This window comes from Mytilus edulis, chromosome 7, assembly GCF_963676685.1.
Source record: "Mytilus edulis chromosome 7, xbMytEdul2.2, whole genome shotgun sequence".
Taxonomy (NCBI): domain Eukaryota; kingdom Metazoa; phylum Mollusca; class Bivalvia; order Mytilida; family Mytilidae; genus Mytilus; species Mytilus edulis.
In genome coordinates, this window is record NC_092350.1 from 41,213,557 (window position 1) to 41,234,805 (window position 21,249).

General features: G+C 33.3%; 2 protein-coding genes across 2 annotated transcripts in view; one reads left to right on the top strand and one right to left on the bottom strand.

Annotated features, from left to right (window-relative positions):
- The window catches only part of LOC139483127 (transforming growth factor-beta-induced protein ig-h3-like), a 29,352-nt gene that overhangs the window by 1,104 nt on the left and 6,999 nt on the right, over positions 1-21,249 (bottom strand). Inside the window, exons 7-12 of the mRNA XM_071267160.1 lie at positions 9,163-9,352; positions 4,188-4,334; positions 2,325-2,533; positions 1,797-1,983; positions 1,165-1,263; positions 336-449 (exon numbers count right to left, since the gene is read on the bottom strand). Of these exons, the coding sequence (XP_071123261.1) occupies positions 336-449; positions 1,165-1,263; positions 1,797-1,983; positions 2,325-2,533; positions 4,188-4,334; positions 9,163-9,352 (946 nt within the window). The remainder of the gene's footprint in view (positions 1-335; positions 450-1,164; positions 1,264-1,796; positions 1,984-2,324; positions 2,534-4,187; positions 4,335-9,162; positions 9,353-21,249) is intronic.
- LOC139481468 (transforming growth factor-beta-induced protein ig-h3-like) lies at positions 5,421-13,223 on the top strand. The gene is made up of 6 exons (XM_071264831.1): positions 5,421-5,645; positions 9,190-9,398; positions 9,599-9,785; positions 10,135-10,233; positions 11,472-11,585; positions 13,006-13,223. Exons 1-6 carry the CDS (start codon positions 5,465-5,467, stop codon positions 13,131-13,133), a joined length of 918 nt encoding a protein of 305 aa, XP_071120932.1. The 5' UTR covers positions 5,421-5,464; the 3' UTR covers positions 13,134-13,223.

A 21,249-nucleotide genomic window follows, 5' to 3' on the forward strand; every position in this document is an offset into this window, starting at 1 on the left:
TTGATCTCAATTCTTTTTAATAGTCTTTGTTATTTTTTTTTGTCTCAGGAGATTTGGGCTTGTATAGTGTTTTCTATCTACTAATTCACAAGGCGGAGGGAATATAGGAGATTGACAGAGAGTATGAGCTAATATCCCATGTGAAGCCAGAACTACAATAATAGTATACCCTTATCTTTATTTCAACAGTATCTCCATGTTTATCTTTGTTTTCTTTCACACAGGATATCCCGTTTAGATAACCAATCAAATTTCAGAATTAAACGGAATATTTCACTCCAGTAATATAAATTTTTGGATTTAACCCAGCTTCCGAGATATTTATTAAAGCTCACCTGACACGCTTAGACGAATGACATCCCTTTTTGCATCTAATGTTCGCAGATATTCTCTGTTATATAAACCAGGTGAGTATTCTGTATGTGGTACTAAATGATATTCTAAAACCTCTGTAATACAAAATGTTAGGTTCAGTGTGTGTTGTTGTTGGTACGGTGACATCATGTATGCCTTAATCGGTGAGAATGATTGATATCGAACAAACAAATAAAACCATAAAAACCGATCAAAAGACATAAATATCGTATAGTAATTAGAAACAAACAGAAAAGCTATTACTAAAAGGTTCATGTCGTCTTGTTCTTTCATCTGTCAAAACCTTTCAAGAGAGCACAAGAGATGATATTGCTGTTAGGTGGGGTTTTCAAGGATCAGTTTGTATTTTTCTATGCAGTGTTGTTTTTAATCATTTGCATTTCGTCTGTGTTTTGTTGTGGCGTTTTCTAGTAACTGTTCGACTTAAGCGTTTTGAGTGTCCTTTTAAAACTTATAGATTAAACATCTTTAGTAGACTAGTAAACGTTTTTGAAGTTATGTGAAGCCAAACACTTTTTAAATTGACTACTTTAGTGTGAACAAAGGCTAGTACGTTAATATAGCTTAAATTGGAAAGACTTATGTATATGAATTGATATTTGAAGCCTTGTTAGTTTGTATCAACTAAAGTTTACAATTCTACATTCAACTACAGCAAGTAACATAAGCTATATGTATATCTGAAATTTAGTCTCTATATAAAATCCTGTCCACAAAATAAGAAAAAATTACAGGAAGTTGCTAATTAACAATTACGTTTATTTCGCAGCTTCATGTATTCGTTTTTACCTTTAAGTAGAGCTGTATCACTATTTAATCTGTTTAAAACATTTGAAGATAATCTTGAAAATGCAGCATTAGTTGGTGCAAATACTGTTAAAGGATCACCTGTGTGTAAAAAAGAAGATGTCAATAACAACGAAGAGATTATCAGGATCAAAAATTTATTATAATTTTTATACCAAAAAAAATCAAATTCAAGACGTTTGGGATACAAACAACAAAAAGTAGTTAAATGTATTCTTTTTACGTGTTTTTGTTGTACTTAACGTAAAATCTTATCAAGGAATGACTGTAATATTTTTTTCTGTCTTTGAAGAAATAACATAAAAAAAGGTGCACACTGAATAACCCGCCTAGCGGTTTATTTTAAAAAGTGCACCACACTTTTTATGTTATTTCAAATAGACAGATTTAATATTACAGTTATTTCTTATAATTTAATTCTAAATTCTATTTTAAACTAGAGAAAACCCCGAAACATCGTTGATGACGACACGGTCACATGACTTCATTATGTCTATGAGCTGATAAACAAAACAACGTCAGCCAATCAGAAGACGCGTTACATTCAAAATTAAATTATATGTATACGTTTATTGGTAAAAAAGAAACCATTATACTAAATACGAAATACTAACTTTGAATAATTCCTGTAATATTTGCTTTCTGGACTAATGACAATAATGTGCTTAGATCTTTGTTCCCTGACACGAGGTCGACAACTCCTCCAGTAGGTGGTATCATAACTTTGTCAATGACATGGACGATCCCATTCGAAGCATCCAGGTCAAATTTCGAAATTTTGGCGCCCTCAACTGTAACTGCCTATATGAAAGATGAAAATAAGACCAGTTTTAGATTAATAATTTGTAAGTAATGCATTGCAGTACAAATGTATTTAAATACGGAAAAAAGTCAATAGAATCAAGAAGTTTATTGCTCATAATAAAGACTTAATTGCGGCTAACATTTTTGTTAAATTGTAGAAAATGACCAGTCTTGTATGTACAAGTACATATCAACATAAGATTTCCATAGCTAGAAAGAAACATTATGTGTAGCAATACATCAAGATTGCATTTCAAAATATAGATAAACTCATAACACGTTGAAATCACAGTCTGCCAAAAAAAAATACAATAACCTTATAAACAAATTACACTTACATTGTTATGTTCATAAATATTGAATCTGACTTTCAGTCCAGCAACTGATTCTACTGTTAGCTCATTCTTTGCATCTGTGCTCCTTATAACTCCATTTGTCAGATGATACAATAATATAGTGGTAAGAACAGTTTTGTCAGAAAGAAGTTCTTGTTCAGTTCCAAGTGCATCAAACGCAGCATTTGTGGGTGCAAAGATGGTGAAAGTTCCTGAAAGAAAATTATTAACTGCAATATGGTTTTTTGAAAAGTAGCAAATTTTATGTCAAACACAATTTTGTGGATGAGTCAAATTCTGAATAATTATTAACAATGAATGAAAGGCGGTGTTCGTACATACGCCAAGTTGAACATATTGGTTTTTTTTTAAGGCAATTAAACTTATGATTGAGTCCGTAAAACTATCAAAGTGGTCAGTAGATTTCAAAGTCAGCTGTTAATTAGCTTTCAGCCAACAATAACCCTCGTTTAAGGAAATGAGAAAATAAACACAAGTCTCAAAATATCGTACAAATTAGGAGAACTGTATATTTGTATATATGTGCTGATAGAAAACAATAGAATAGCAAAAGTAAAGGCCATAGAATTAATTTGAATTCATGTCTATTTTGAAGGAAACTATGCAATACAAATTGTGTTGAGGGTTTGAATTAGTAAAACGGTTATCTTGGTATGTTAGATTTAGGCTATCGTTAAAGCAATTTATATTTGAATTTAAGATTTTTGACAACAACTATTTTGGTCTGAATTATTTACTTACAATTTTAGGTTTTCTATATACAAATCATATGTATCCAATTACAAATTGAAAAATGTAAATGTTTATCAAATATTTGTTTAAATATAGAAAAGCAGATATGGCAAAAAAAAAAAACAACAATGAAACTAAATCAATTACTGAGGTCACAAAAAAGAGGTTAAAAAACCCCTATAATGCATAGAACTGATGTTCACTCGTATTTAGTAAAACATTAAAGGATACATCTACAGAAGTTTGAACTCTTATTTTAATCTCAATTTAACAAGCATATTTGGTTAACAGAAATACAAGTTAAAAGACTGTTCTTGTTAACATTCTTTTTGCAATTATTTTTTTTGTATTCTGAGTTCTATTCGTTGATAGGGCAAACTGATTATTTGCAGAAGTCCTAACTTTTTATTAAACTGTTAATTTGAATAAAGTGTAAAAATATGTATTCACAAAAATATTGAATTCAAGGAAAATTTAAGAAGTCCATAAATCAAACACGACAAAACCAAATTCCTGATTGTATAAACCAATGGAGCGAATGAGACAAAACAGTTTAACTCCCGACTTGAACATGCATTCAAAGGTAAATAAATATTTAAAACTGTATGTATACGATTCTTATTTATGTCTGTATCTAAATTGTGACAAAACAAAACTTAAAAATGGTAGTCAAAAATCTTGGCGTCATATCAAATGAGTAATAGCATCACAAAAAACTCAGTAAAAAAATGTTTGTTCAATTTTGTCACTTTTTGATAACTTTAAATTGGATTTGAAGCGTATAAAAAAACAATCTTCCTTTGTCAATATTGTTTAGCAGTATTTCTTATAATTTAAAATATAATACCTTCCTTACGCTCGAGGTACTACTAATAAATAAATGTAAGAAATTTTGTGCCAACTCTTATTCAATTTTTTATTAATATTCATAATGTTTGAAAAACCTTATAGTAGAACCTATCAATTGATGTTATGCAAATAAATTCATATGACTACATTTTACTTTATACGATGCTTCGTACATATCTTTTTACACCTTTTCCTTTTCCTCTATCGCAAACACACAAATTAACACATATATTATGTACTAGTAAATTGAAATATTTATATTACCTCCTAATATGGTATCAGCTAATCCACAGGCTGTCGCATACTGGACCAGTCTTGATTCGCCATTAGCTTGGAGCACCTCAACCAGGTTACCACCAAAAACACAATGAACAGCAAGAAAGATGCAACAATACCTAAACATGTTAAGACCTCAAAACTTCAAAATCAAAATGAAATTCATCTAATTGTTGTTTAATTTATAGTAGGGTTGGCTCATTGACTACGAAGGAATTCCATGGTCATTTTGATATGATAAGGTATTGACCACATTAAGACAAACGTGAGACATTATTGAGACATAACTTCATTTTAAAGTTTTACATAATTCAAAGGTGACTCGGTTTGTATCTAAACTTTCACGCGTTAACACATACAATACTTGGTCCTTATCTGTTTCAGGGGAACAGATAATCCATATATAGTCTGCTAATTATCGCCATTTCATCTGAGTATTTATTTTTATTTATTTAAGATAATTTAATCAATAAAAGTTGTAGGATATAAGAAATATATTTCAACTTTGTTGAGAAAATATTATTTTCATCAACACGAGTAGTGGTTTTGTCATAAATCTAGTAACGTAACGGAAGGAACTGGTTTATGTAATTTCACTGGACATTTATTGAGGCTAGTTTGTGCTATATATATAGTAGCAGGCCCACAACAATAAAAGTGGATTGGGTTATTTATTATTTAAGGCACAATATCTTTTGATAGCTGCAAGTGTATTACAGCATTGAAACAAACATATTATAAAACTAAAATGTGTAAATAAGATGTTGCAGGGACGGTTCGAAACTCAACTTGACACTTTAATCCAATTGGAGTATAATGTAAATATCAAGTCAAATATATGATTAATTCGTTATGGTTTGAATATTATTTCATAATATTGCAAGACAAGAAACATTGGTAAATCAAAACGGTTAAAATATTTCACTTTCTTTGTTTCAAGTGTTTTAAGATTTGTCAAAATATAAAAAAAAAAATTTTGAGGCTGCATTCCAAAATAGACACAAAGCATTGAAAAGTAGTATTGGTAATCATGGTGTAGAGTAGTTATGAAGGGCATTTGTACTAGTTACTTCAAATATTGTTTAACCTCCCAGTCAGTTCATGGAAATGGACTTGATTTCGGACAGTAGCCTTCAGTTGACTTATATAAATATTATACATTTTAGAATGGTTATACACGACACGGCATAGCACAGTTACCATGAAACCCATGCGTGTGTCATTGTTACATAAATCGGGTGTATAAAAACCAGAAAAATGTTCTTATGTTTCACACTGGAATAAACATCCAACTTACTTGCTTCAAGATGTTAAAGTATTTTGCTTTATTGTTTGTAGTAGGAAGTGTCTGGTGTGGTAATTTGGTTGAGGTTCTCCAAGCTGACGGAGAAAGTAAACTCATCAAATACGTCACAGCTGCTGGACTGGCCCCTGCTATACTTGCAGGTATGTGTTGTTTCCTTATGTAAGTTTAAGTTCAGTTTCAGCATGTTTATTTGCAAAAGTATATGAATGGAGTTTTTGAGACTTCTTCTATGTCCACATTTTAAATTTTTTTCAAGGCAGCTCAATTCTTGTGCAACATGTACAATGAGCTGCAAAAGGTTCTTTTCTACACCCGACTTCACCTGGATAGATGCTAGCTTGATGAAGCTAGTTTGTCTAGCGAAATATCATATTTTTTTTTTTTATCGCATTGTAAATATTTCAAACATTCTAATATTTACTAAATAGTGTGTTAAAATCACATTGTTAGGTAATTTTGAAAATTGAATTAATCGTTGTTCTGATTAATCCACGCTCAAGTATTTGTACTTTATGTGTTGCTATATAATTATCAAAGGTACCAGGATAATAATTTAGTACGCCAGACGCGCGTTTCGTCTACATAAGACTCATCAGTGACGCTCATATCAAAATATTTATAAAGCCAAACAAGTATTTATTATTTATGCTATCTTCCTACAACCGAAACAAATCATCTGATAAGATGTAAGGGTCAGAAACCGACGAAAAGTTCTTTTTGGTATCGTAATGGCAACTCCAAGAAAGTGTGTCATCATTTTGCATTAATTGTCTAAAATTGATAAAATCCCAAATAAAATCTTGTTTACATAAATATCGATCGTGTTGCTTATCAAGAATGTGTAAACTGTGACGTGTAGTGTAAGTACTGACACATATTATCTAGTGCAGGGGTTCTCCAAAGGGAAAGGCAAATTAAATTAGAATAAAACTTAAGATTTCCGTCATCTGCATAAAATAAGTTATTAAAATAACTTGCCTATAAATCTGAAAACTAAAACTTTTCTAACTCAGGAATAGATTCCCGTAGCTGTATTTGGCAAAACTTTTAGGGATTTTTGGTCCTCAATGCTCTTCAACTTCGTATTTTATTTGGCCTTTTAAACATTGTTTGATTCGGGGGTCACTGATAAGTCTTTTGTAGACGAAACGAGCGTCTTGCGTAAATATATTTTTTTATTTTGTGATGAGTTTATTTACACCTAGTGTTATAATTAGATTGTTATGCTGATAAATTTTTGTTCTTTAACGGCATTCACATTCACACCTTTGATACACAGCACAAATTACATAGTCTCATTACCAGCGCTCTAGATCACTCGACCGGATCTGCTCTTTTAAAAATATAACTTCAATAGTCGTAGTGTTACCTTGTCACGGAAGGCGAATCTAGAGATAGACACACGACATGTGTTTTAAGCGCGTGAATATGTTGTTATTATATTGTATACACAATGTATTTTTATTTGTCAGCAATCTAACTCGGCAATTTCTATATACCGTTTGTAATAATGCTTCAATTCATTATACAGTCACTAGAAATAAGTATATCAACTTCATCAAAAACTACCTCTACCAAAAGCTTTAACCTGAAGCGGGACAGACATACGAACGAACGAAAAACGAACGCACGGATGCACAGACTAGAAAACATAATGCACATAAATGGGCCATAACAAATTATTGTTGAAAGTGAAAGTAGTGATTTGGTAAAAAATAAAGAAGGCTAGAGATTGGAGGGAGGCAGGACCTTTTTCGGGACGTCGGGATCGGGTGTTTTTAAGCTCGGGGATTGATCCTTCCACATGTTCCGGGATCCGGGAATATATTTTTCGATTTCAGGATATAAATTTCTTTAAATTCTGCATCTCGGGATTTCATGTTTTTAAGCCCGGGATTTCGGGATCAGGACCCCTCCGAACACCCCTCAAATTAGCCTTAGTTGGTTTTAGTAATTTATAATACAAGATTCATAACCTAACATAGGCATGTTAAAAAGGCTCTCAAAAGAAAACACTCAGTCTGATGGGTTGTCCTAGAAGCATGTTTTATTAGACTATGATGGTCCATATATAAGCAGTAACATTTATTTTATGTTTTTAATTTGATTTGACTTTTACCAAAAGATGCATTGTAGCAAAGGAGAAGAATAATTGTGGTCTGAGACCAGAAGCGCGAAAATAATTAAATTCAACAGAAAGGAAACAGGGAGAGGGCTTTTGATACCTTGAGAGAGAGAGAGAGAGAGAGAGAGAGAGAGAGAGAGAGAGGACTTTTGTGTATATTGATTAATCCCTGGTATTTGCAATGTTGCAACGGCGAGGGGAATTATTAGTCTTTGTTCAATTTTTACAAAAATTTTGTATATTTGCATTATTAATTGCCTTCTGTATTTTTCTTTCCCATACTCAAGCAAATCATATAACTGGATCCTCTTTTTCAGAAACTTTTGAGTTGATCTATAGGTTTATCACTTTTTCTCATGCTGTATAAACTACAACGTTATCGCTTTCTGAGTACATGTTAAAATTAAGGATGGAAAAGGGGAATATGTCAAAGAGACAATAAATATAAACGAAGAGAACAGAAAACAGCGATAACATTCTGCACCAGAAGGCGGGCTTCAGATGCCCCAAAACAAAACAGTGTACTAGTTCAGTGAAAATGAACGTAATACTGTAAAAATCATGCAGGACTAACAAAGGTTGGAGCAAACATTGGGCGGGTTTTACATGTTTTGTTATCTTATCCCTCCTGTATACATCTAGCCAATGTAGAAAAACAAACACACAGAAATACGCACAGTAAAACTAAGTTTAAAAGAAGTCCGAGTCCTATGTCATAATATGTAAAAAGGAAACTAAGCAAAATAACAATGATACATAAATAACAAACGACGTATTACAGTTACTGACGTGCATGCTTCAAACCTTAATTGAACTGATTGAAATATTGTTTCTTCATCCCATAAGGGGTTTAATATGATACCTTCACAAAATATATAAGAACATAACCCGTAGCATGCCAACAACTGGTTTTAGAATAAATGTGTTTATTTTCGACGAAAAGACCCTATGATCGAATGAATCAATATAAATTCCAAAATATGACATTTGTAATAACCTGACAACAGTTTCCATTCTGAATAAGTCGGTTTAATTAACATGTATATTTGCTAAAAAAAAAAAAGCGCTAAGAAAACACAAGTATTGGCATCATTTCTATTGTAATCAGTCAGTATTGACATATTTAGAAGAAAATACTGTTTATTCTTTTATTTCTTGTTACTTTATATGATTTTTTTAAGTATTTAAAATAACCTTGTTTTGTATACATACAATTTATATTGATACATATATGTATACATCAGTTAGTACGTTGGTGTTGCCTCAACGGAAAACCCATCTATGTATGTATTTATGTGTTCATATACATATTTAAATTTTCGTCTTTTCTTGTTGTTTTTCTTCCTGGTTAAATGACACTTAAAACCTCTATGTTAAACAGTACAAAGCTTTCAAATTGGAAAAGATCATTAATGTGACAAAAATAGTTGCATAGCGCATAAGCTCATCATAGATACCAGGACTAAATTGTCCTTATTCATATATTAAAATTGACGCAGACACCGATTGTGTACCTCTTTGAAGCTGCTAACCATAATTTTTCAATACTTTTTTGCCAGGAACGTACACTATCTTTGCACCAACTGATTCTGCATTTGATGCCGTTGGAACTGAAGCAGAACTTCTCAAGGACACAACAGCTTTAGCAAATATCCTGAAGTACCATGTTGTCACAGGTGCAATTCCAAGTTCAGCTGTCAAAAATGAACTCCAGTTAGAAACCTTAGCAGGAACAAAAATCAGATTTAATACATACTCGCATAATCATGTAAGTGTTTAAAACGGGGGAAATATTATCTTAGTGTTAATGTCAAAAATTGTTATCAAATAAAGTGTGACTATTTTTATAAAATCATATATTTGTATAAAGTTCCCTTGGATCTTTCTATTAAACAAAGTATTGCGCTTGTTTTCATATTCAGCGAGAGTGAGTTTTTTCACACGTTTTATATTTGTTTAACCATTTAGGCTGTAACAGTTGAAGGTTCTAAAATCTCCAAATTTGACCTCTCAGCATCCAATGGAGTAGTTCATGTCATTGAAAAGGTCATGATGCCTCCAACAGGAGATATTGTTGATTTGGTTGTCGGAAACAGCGATCTCAGTACTTTATTGGCCCAAGTTCAAAGCGCCGGACTTGCAACTGCGTTAAAAGGTATACAAATTTGGCATAAATGTCACAAGACTCTGAGTAAAAATTAGTTAATTTAATATATTATTAATCGAAGTGATTGTTGTACCATGCAACAAGAGTATAAATAATAAAATGCTCTGAAAAGAGAAGAAAAAAACATTTTTAAAATATTATTTGCTGTTTACATTTTTTGAGAATTTTTCAAAAGTTCTTTTAAACTATGTAATGGCGAATCAAAATTAGTTCATTTTACAATTTGAAAGATAAGAGGTCATTAAGCATACAAAACATGATAAAAAAATATAATCAATGAACATTGAAAATACCCAAAGATTCTTTTCTTCAAAAACTGTTTTTTATTTATTGACAGGTGATGGGTTGACTGTATTTGCACCAACAAATGCTGCTTTTGCAAAACTTGGATCGTCGATTCTTGCCAAACTTACATCAAATAAAGCTCTTCTAAAAGGTATTATAACCATTTTAATTAAAGATTAAACTCAATGTGCAATGAAAAATCCAAATAAATATATTTATTGTAGCGTTCACCCCCCTTTTTTTTTAATTGCATAGTGGTGTAACATCTTAGTATAGAAATAAAAGGAGTAGGTCCGGTAAGGGCCTATTTTTGGCCTCAAATTTCAGGTTCATCTTACGAAAGATTTTGGACACTTTTTAAACACTTAATTGTCTATTTCAATTGATTCAATTAGTTTATGTGATAGATTTTAACTGATTTAGTCATTAAAAACGCTCCGATTCAAGCTTAAATATGAAAAATCTATCAAATCTGCCAAAAAACGTCACTTTTCAGATGGTTTTTGTTAAAAATAAAAGTGGCCGCATCCGTGTTCATCCTCAACCTTTATATATGTTATGTATTATCATCAAATACAACTTGCATTTCAATATTATGAATGAACACGAATGCGGCCACTTTGATTTAAGACGGAAACCGTCTAAAATTTAACTAAAATGCTCAAATTGTGAAGATTTCAGTAATTTAGCATGACTTAATGATGCTAGTACCCAATATATGTGCATCTACTTTGCAGTAAATAGCTTAAAGATTGCATTTTCACAATTTTGTAAAACTTCTATATTTTGGGGCCAAAAAGGGGTCTTACTGAACCTACTCCTTTTATTTTAAAAAAATTAACAAGAGGCTCATATCAAACCTTTGGTACGACGTACAAAAAAAAAACCCAATCCAACCACAGATAGTAAGCAGTTGAGACTAGTTTATTAGTGTTGATGGGTTCTGAACTAGCATGGAATTGCTGTGAGAAAACAATAGATCGGTTTTTTTGTGTCTTTTGTCATGATTCAAAGGAGATTTTGTAATTCGTGTCAATCTATTGAGTCAATCCACTTCCAACTGATTTTAACAGCACGTTGTGATGTCATGCTTTTACACCAGTCCCAGATTTTTGGGATGGTTGAACGACCACCAACATGTAAAACACTGCCATATTCATTATCTGTCATTCCCAAGTCAAGAATCTGTAATTCAGTAGGTGTAGTTGTTAGTTGTCTGTCATATTTGTTTTTTAATTATCAATTATCACTAATAGAACCCTTATTGAATTTTTGTGTAACTAAATAGTCATTTGTCATTTTATTCAGTCTTAAGAAAAAACACATCGATAGATAAATATAAAAGAGATTTTGTACTGTTCATGGTTAACAAGGGATTTTTTTTTTTAGAAATACTAGAATACCATGTAGTACCTCATACAGAATACTCAGCCGGTCTGTACAACAGGGAACACTTAGCTACAATTGACAAACACCATGACCAAATTCGTCTTAGCACAAGAGGTAACTGTTTAATCGTTATTTTCTCAATGAATCTGTTTAAAACTCTGAGTTACTGCAAGTATTCATTTTTGACATAAAGTTACATTCCATCATTACATTAATTGCAAGTCCGGTAATTTGAATTTGAGTCAATAAACGTCCGTATGTGGTTGGTAATATTCGTTTTTCGTTTAGAGATATTAAAAACAGGTCAAAAATCAAAATTAAAACCACAAGTGTTTTCGTTTTTCGTTTTAGATTTCTCAAAAAGACGAAACGACCGGAAAACGAGTGGTTTTATTTTTCCTTGTTTGATTTCTCAAAAACCAAAATGAAAAATGAGAGAGTGTTTTTGATTTCACCACGAAAATCGACATGTGGCCTTAGTTTCTGTATTTTGTTATATTTCCCGTGTTATATTGTACAACGTTTTCCTTCATTGTTTTAAAGCAATCGATATAATACTAAAGCACGGATTTTTGTTACCATATGAATACATTGTAATAAATCTAATGTGATAAAAGGCGAAAGATACCAAAGGAAACATCCAAACTCATAGATCAGAATGAACTAACAACGCCATGGCTAAAAAAGAAAAAGATAAAAAGAAAAATAATAGTACACAAGACACAACATAGATAACTAAACACTGAGCAACACGAACCCCACCAAAAACTGGGGGGGGGGGGTGATATCAGGTGCTACGAACGGGTTAGGGGATCATGTTCCACATATGGCATCCGGCGTGTTGCTCATGTTATTATAAATTCGGTAAATACCAGTAGTCTAATTCGGTTGGTCACATTGCAAATATCCCATAATATATAATAGTCGTCCTCTTGGTTTCTACTCAAAGGCAAGTGGGCTAATAATGAATCATATTAACTAAAACTTTGTTTGTTTTGGGATTTGTACATTATTCAATGAACTGCTTTTAAAATAGTGATATATAGTGAAAGATAACAACATTGTTGTCCAACTTTATGCAATATGACAGTGGACTTTCCATACGAACATCATCCCTAGATTAGAATTACATATCTTATATATATAAATAAATATCTGATTTGTTTCCTATCAAGTGTTATTTTTATTAACAGCTGGTATATACTAAAGGGAAAACCTTCAACTAAATGACTCCAGATGCGTTATTATTCCAGGTCCTCGTAAATTTTTTTTTAACTATATCAAATTCGAACGCTTATTTCTATCTGATTTTAACACTTAATGCTTAAGTTTATACAAAATGTACAACAGAATTTTGAGCCATGTTTATCTTCACTTTCTGAAATCGCCTGATTGCTTTTAAACGCTCCTAAACGCATCGCAATATTCTTAATTTATGTGATTAAGAATGTTTTCCTAACTATAATGATCATGAATTACCTGCTTCTCATATTGAAAAAGTAAAAATTAACATACTTTATCTATTAAATTTCAGGAGGTGTACATGTGAATAATGCCAGAGTGACACAGGCGGACATTTCAGCAACTAACGGTGTAGTTCATGTTATAGATCACGTTCTGATCCCATTAAGATATAGACTTCAATTTGGATTTGGAAAATAGACAATTCGGTGTACAGAGTACAATTATGACACCAATACTGGTGGTTGTTTTTTTGCCAGTTGTAGTTGAATAAATATATTTTTAACCATAGATTCTTTAGTCTTTTTGCGATGGTTTTTTTACGTACTCTATTTCATTTCAAAGATATGCATCCTGGACTATTGCATTTTCATGTCCGTCAGTTCATATTTGAATGTTGTTACTTTTAAATAAAGTATTTCTACTGGGTAAAAGGGCAAAAATTAGACAAGACCTATACAACATCAACATTAAAAATCATAGTTAAGGGCTTCAATTGAAACGAGTGTTTAAAAGAGTTGAGAACATACCATGAAGTCAATCAAGACAGTTAAAATAAGTCGATAAAATACAGCCAGCCAACACCATGATCAAAACAAAAAGATCAAAAACAGAATAGCAGTTATCCACAAATCACTTCCAAAAAGTAATGAAGAATCACCCACGTGAATTATAACCTCATAAAAATCTGTGATCACCTCAGGCGATTAGAAAAGTTTCAGCATGTTCAGGTTGGTAAAAAGAAATAAGACGGGATTGTTTGTACAATGCTCGCACACATAAGAGCTACGTGGCTGACCGGCCTGCTAGCGGGCTACCACGGGGAAAGGTACGTGGCTGACCGGCCTGCTAGCGGGCTACCACGGGGAAAGGTACGTGGCTGGCCGGCCTGCTAGCGGGCTACCACGGGGAAAGGTACGTGGCTGACCGGCCTGCTAGCGGGCTACCACGGGGAAAGGTACGTGGCTGACCGGCCTGCTAGCGGGCTACCACGGGGAAAGGTACGTGGCTGGCCGGCCTGCTAGCGGGCTACCACGGGGAAAGGTACGTGGCTGACCGGCCTGCTAGCGGGCTACCACGGGGAAAGGTACGTAGCAGGCCGACCACGTACCTTTTACCCGCGGTCATTCTTGACAGAAATATTCCACTAAGTACCAACATTATTATGATGGCAATAGTTAAACTTTCGAAAATATTCCAACTAGGTCACTATATACTCAGTTTTGGCCTCAAGCGGAACTGAAGAGACATTTATGGTCAAAATATCAATCTGGTGTAGTAAACCTGGTGCCGTCAATGTTATGACTACCACAGGCTCGATACATCTGCTGGTGAACTGTGTATGTAGCCCAGTAGCAAGTACTTTGGTACTCACGTCTGGACTGAAAAAATTGACATTGTGTTACTGAAATTTGTTGTTACAAATTTCAATTACGATTGATCTGTTTCGAGTGTAATGCAAAACTCAAATTCATTATACAAATTCAAATGGTTAAAAATTTGTTAACGTTCCAGTATGCATGTTCCTATATAGCTCATAATGATAACAGGTATCACTAATATCAAATGGTGCATAGAAATTTCACCAAAATCTAAAGCATTGGTTATGATATAATACAGTGAATGCTATGCATGTCCTTGCAACAAAACGTCACGCAACTCGGTAAGTCACATTCGGAGATAGAAAGTCCGAATTATAGTTACGATAACTGGACCCTCCCGTCATCATCTGTGTCATCAGATGTTCCTCCCATTTGTATTTTTTAGTTTGATAGGTTCCTTGTGAGCAACAATCCTCTTCCAAGGAAGCAATGATAGGAAATACAAGCCCTTGAATATCGTATGAACTATGATATCCTATTATGATTATTATTTTATATAAGAAAAAAAACGAAAACCCTTGATAAATTTCATGCGTTCGAAGCACTTTGCTGAATTTACCTTAATCAGTAACGCTCAAAGACGAATATTTAAAAGACAATGATGTATAATAAGCGAATCTTCCTCTGTCTGAGGAAGTAGAAACCTTACCTAACCTTACCTTACCTTAAAATTATTTCTTAATTCATAAACGGACTTCAGAAAGATGTGTTATTTATCAATTCAGTACCGACTATTCGGCTGATGATATCTTAAGGGACTGAGTATACACCATGCAGTGGAGAAAAATTGGGATAGTTTTCTTATTTTTTATTACGTTTGGTCATCTACTTTGATTAATGTAGAAAGTAGTGAGGCGTCGCTAAAATACATATTTGCCTTTATGGCACGTAGAGGAATATATATTAATTTTCATCAGTACACTATCGAAAATGCAACACATCTCCGTCAATAGAGGTTGTTTAAGAAGCTGTGTGACAGTGATCACTGAATTGTACGCGGATATAATAATGAAGAAAAAACATCAGTTAAAAACAGAAACTTGCTGAAGCAGACATGCAAAATGTTGTCTCCCACTGTTAGCTACCTTATAGTGAGTTATTTTGTGATTTGTTTCCGTAACTTGAATTTTTTTATGAGACGAGATAGTTAGTCTTGTGCTCAACCCCCTTACCTGGAGGGCCAGTGGATTTGTAGTAGAGGTTCCATTCCCCTAGATCAAATGCCGAACTAGGCTTACGAGCAAAGATCTACCCGGATTGGTATCAGAGTTGTATCTCCTAGATGGATTGCCTTTCTGGGCTATCAACCCCCATCTGACTGGCTATTTACCCATAGCTGGGACAAGGTTGATGAGTGCTAGGACATAACCACACGCCGGTGGACCTACACACTGCATCTACAGGGCCCTTGTTGCTCCCCGATCTCCATCAGTTTGGCCTGGCATCGAATGAGACCAGTATCCGTGTGTTACCACGAGGAGGCACCAATGGAGTCTTGGGAGAGTAGAGGCTATGTACAGGAGAGACTGACGCACTCGGCTCTCTTTTCACATACAATGCTAGTCAGCGGCATAAATGCACTAGAAGCATAACACTACCCTGTGGTTTTCACCACCAACATCGAATATTCTAAAAAAAAACATCAGCACTACTTTTGAATTCTAAACAACTTCACTGATAATATCAGGTTCTATCTTATCGTTACACTACGATATAGCATATGAACATTATAAAAGAGTTCTTACAAGACATGTGAATATCCGGTCACTATAAAATAGAGCATGTGATATCTTATTGGGCTGTGCGTTTTTGTGATATATCAAGAAATAATTTCCAAAGAATATGTGATGAAATAAACAATCAAGTACATTTCTATCAGAAGACCGTAAACAATTTCTAATAAAGAAACTACGATCCATGAACAAAATCATCAGACTTAAAAAGAAATGCAAATAATTTAATTGAAATATGATTCAAGTTTTCTTGTATGACTTCTGTATAGAACTTAACAATGACACAGTCAAAAACGCATAAAATAAAGGTTTATATAAAAAAGTAAAATCACAAAAATACCAAACACCGAGGAAACTCATAAAGGAAGGTCCGTAATTAAATGGTTAAATCAAAAACTCAAAAACATCAAACGAATGGATACCACTGTCATATTCCTGACTTGGTACAGATATTTTCGTATGTAAAAAAAGATGGTTAAACCTGGTTTTATAGCTAGCTAAACCTTACTTGGATGACAGTCGTATTAAATTCCTTTATATTGACAGCAACGTGTGAACAAAACAAATAGAACAAAATTGGGATAAAGCAGTCAATATTGTGTTATAATCTTAATTACTATAAACACAAACAAATGTGTAACAAAGAAACACAAAAAGGCATAAAACACATGACATGTCTTAATCGGTTTTTTTTTTAGGTTAAGAAATCGTCTTCAATGCATACAGAAATAGGTAGATCTTTTTTTGTAATTTTTGTTACCATCATCTCAACATACTTTTTATTCCGAAAGGTTCACCAGCAATGGCATAATCCCAGTGGTTGTAAACACTTATCAAATACACCTGGCTTTTAGTACGCTAGATGCGTGTTTTACAGTAGACTCATCAATACCACTTATATCATTAGTTGAAAAAATCAAAGTAGAAGATCCTTGAAAGCCAAAATTTCCCCAAAAGGATGCAAAATCGGAATGCGGTTATCTATTCCACGGGTAGAAATTCCTTTGTGTTTTAGGTGATTTCATCATCTTATGAAAATAGAAACCCGTCAATTATTTCACTATGCTAATATAGGGGAGGATTACAGAATTTTAAATCCCAACGCATTTTTGCGCCTATCCAAAGTCAGAAACATATGGCCTTTGTTAGTCTTGTATAGATTTTAATTTTACTTCATTTATATGTTTCGGAGTCTAGTTTAACGTCAATTGTCACTGAACTAGTATACATTTTTGTTAAGGGACCAACTGGAGCCCGCCTCCGGGTGTGGGATTTTCTTACTGTGTTGAAGACCTATTGGTGGCATTCGGTTGTTGGCTGCTCCTTGGTCAGGTTGTTGTCTCTGTGGCACCTTCCCCATTTCCATTCTCAATTTTATTCGAGAATATGTCTAAGTTAATGCACCATATGTTTTATTCAAAGACAAAAATGAAGATATGAATGAGGTCATTGGAAACTGAAAGTCGTACCTTTCTGGGTTAATGCTATAAGCATTAAAGGGAAAGTTGGACAATTATGTCATTAAAATTACAATGTCAACACATTATTTAGGAAAAGATAGATTTCTTTTAACAAATAGTGTCCACAGATACTATAAAATGAAATGCAAAACTTCTTTCCAAAATACATTTTATCCGGTATACACTTTAGGGTACGAACTCCTCATTCGTCAATTTCGGGGCTAAAACATATTGCATTTAAAATACATAAGCATATATGACTTTTTATGGAACGCCAACACTGTCTTGTTATGACCATTTTCATTGTATGATGTGCATTTACCTTTATATGATGTGCATTTACCTTTATATGCTGTGCTTTTACCTTTATATGATGTACACTTGTCATCATATGATGTGCAAATATCCTTATATGATGTGCACATATCCTTATATGATGTGCAAACATCATTATATTATGTGCAAACATACTTAAATGATGTGCATTTATACTTATATGATGTGCAAATTTCCTTACATGATGTGCAAATATACTTATATGATGTGCAAACATACTTGCATGAGGTGCAAACATTATCATATGATGTGCAAATGTACTTATATTATGTGCAAATATCCTTATATGATGTGCAAATATACTTATATGATGTGTAAATTTCCTTATATGGTGTGTACATATCCTTATATGATGTGCAGTTTCCCTTATATTACGTGCAAACATCTTTATATGATGTGGTTGTGTCATTATATTATGTGTTTGTAATCTTATATTATGTGGTTAGGTTTACTTCATTATATGATGTCGAAACGTCATTATATGATGTGCTTTCATCGTCGTTATGGTCAATGAACATGATTACGATTAGAATGATTACTATTACGTCATAACTGATTCCGATCTGCTTTTGTTAACTATTAACCCGGCTCAAGTATGTGTCTATCGTTAGCGAAAGTGCAATTTATAGGGAAAATGAGACAAAGCAATTAAACAAAATCAGCGTTTCAAACATTTCGGTTGAAGATTATTAAGATCAGTTAATACAGGAGCTAGTTGAAGAAATTCCCGGCTGTGGAGAAATTGATAACACATTTAAGAGCCTTTTATAGCTTGCTATTCGGTTTAAGCATAGGCTCCGTGTTGAAGGTCGTACTATGACCTATAATTGTTTCCTCTTACAAATTATGACTTGGATGGAGAGTTGTCTCAGTGGCTCTCATACCACATCTGCTTATTGATATTCATTGCAAAGGACACCATTGAAATCACAGTCTGTTTCAAAAATATTTCATAACAATAGCTATAAAATGATCTACTGATGCATAATATGGCGAGATGATTTGTTTTATAGAATGTTATTGAATAATATTAATCTGTAAATGGTAAGATGTATAATGTATTATTGAATATGTACACTGATATTAAATCTAGTATATCATATAATCTATGCTACTAAAGGAAGAGACCGATTTCTTTGAGCCGCAACTCCTCTAAAACCATACCAAGTCGGAAATATTTGTGATATGACGTTTACATGTAGTGTTTTTTTACTTTTAATTTGTCTTTGAACCAATCTTTTTTCCACAGAAAACGCAAATTATGTGAGAAAATACCAAATTTCGAAGACTGCAAGCTTAGTCGACGTAGTTAGTGCCCGCGAAATGCGAAATGGCAATGTGGGTAATTATAAAAATGAAAAAGTGGTATCTTTGCTAATGAGACAACTCTCCACAACAGACCAAATGACACAGAAATTAATAACTATACATTGTAGGTCACCATACGGTCTTCAACAATGAGCACATATTTGCATATACAGATTGTTTATTTTCAACTTATTTTAATGGAGATTTTTTTAATTGCTAATAAAATTCTGAAACATGAGTACTAGTATGTCAACAGATTTGGAGTAGCGTCAACGATTTCTGAAAAACAAGGGGTTGATTCCTGATGAAGTGTTTTAGACTTAATTTTCCGTCCGATTAGATCGGATTTTCCCCATCGTGGTACTTATTTTGATCCTTTTCGGTAATGGCAACGAATTTTACGTAGACAATACAGTTATTGAGTTAAAAGGGGGAAAAAACCCACTGAAAATCACACTTTGCCACACTTTTTCCAATTGAGGGTAATTAATATTTTTATTTTCCAACCGAGATGAATGGGGTGACGCCCGTCTTTTGGTCTTTTGCATTTTGTTCCTCTTTTTTGTCTCTTTAAAAAAATAGAATAAAAAGCATTAACTTTGTCATTACTGTGTCCACCTTATTACTGTGTCATCACTCTTTGTTTCAACACTTGCCCACTCGTTGGCATTTCCGTGTATCATCGGTACAGCGGATATAGCCATTAGGTACTAACCAAGGTGTCGTGGTCGATTTGATTTACATTATATCAATATGTACTTCAATTTAAACATATTTGTTGTTTTAAGAAATGATTTGGTCGTAGGTTGGTGATTAGAGAAGTCTCTCTATTTGCCCAAAACAAGAACCCTTACTAAAAACTTGTGCAAATACTTGTCAAAGAAGTTGGCGCTCGTCTCATCCGATATGATTCTATATTCATTGCAACTCTTTTTCTGAAAGAAGGCCACTGTTTGTGCGTAATAAGTATAGCTGTTTCAATAATTGGCATTGAAATATTTTGTACATATGTTATTTTTCGATATTTTATTCCGACAAGAAGCGTTGTGTATAGCTGACCACATGAATCCTTCTGTACGGTGCATAGTTAAATGAATGTACGGTCTATAGTTTTTCACGCTTCGAAGTACCTACAATGTTATATCCGCTGTACCGATGATACACGGTAATAATTATAATTTGGAATACTTTGCTTGCTTGTGACAATGGTGTTCGACAAGGAGAAAACTTATCACCTTTACTATTTTATTTACTTTTGATTGACTAAAATAATTTCTTAGTGACTACAAATATTACAGGACTTAACAGAACTATACCAGAAGATCTGGAAAGAGAATAAGAAATATATCTTAAGTGTTTTGTTATATTGTTTGCAGATGACACGGTGTTGTTGTCTGAAACAGCACAGGACCAGCAGACTCAACTCAATGTTTTCCATGATTATTGTTAGGCTTGGAACTTGAAAGGAAAGTTGACAAAATCTCCGATTTTCTTACAATGATACTAGTAACATTGGGATGATAAAACAATATAACTATTTGGAAATTGTTGTTACTAAAACGTGAAATTTTAATATGACCTGTTGGTGACCTTCTGCTGTTGTTTTTTTTATTTGGTCGGGTTGTTGTCTCTTTGACACATTCCCCATTTCTATTCTCAATTTTATACTGTAAATAGTTATTATTTTTATCTCTGTATACTGATGTCATACATTGACTTTGTGAGACTTAATATATAGATTAAGAGGCCATAAGCATACCGGTATGGATGATTGATTGACTGTTATTGAGCGCCACTTTCAACACTTTCAAGCTATTTCGTGGCGGTGAGTTTATATTGGTGGAGAAAGCCGAAGTGCCCGGAGAGACTCCCTGACCTACGTTTGGAAAACAGACAATTCTGGTCAATTAAGATTGGAATCGAGCTTACCTGTCACATGCGGGATTTGAAATCGCACACATAAGTGTTGACATGCTGATACAGCAGTTCGACTACTTATAAAAAAGAAGATGTGGTATGACTGCTAAAAAAACAACTCTCCACAAAAGGTCAAAATGACACAGAAATTAACAATTATACGTCACCGTACGGCCTTTAA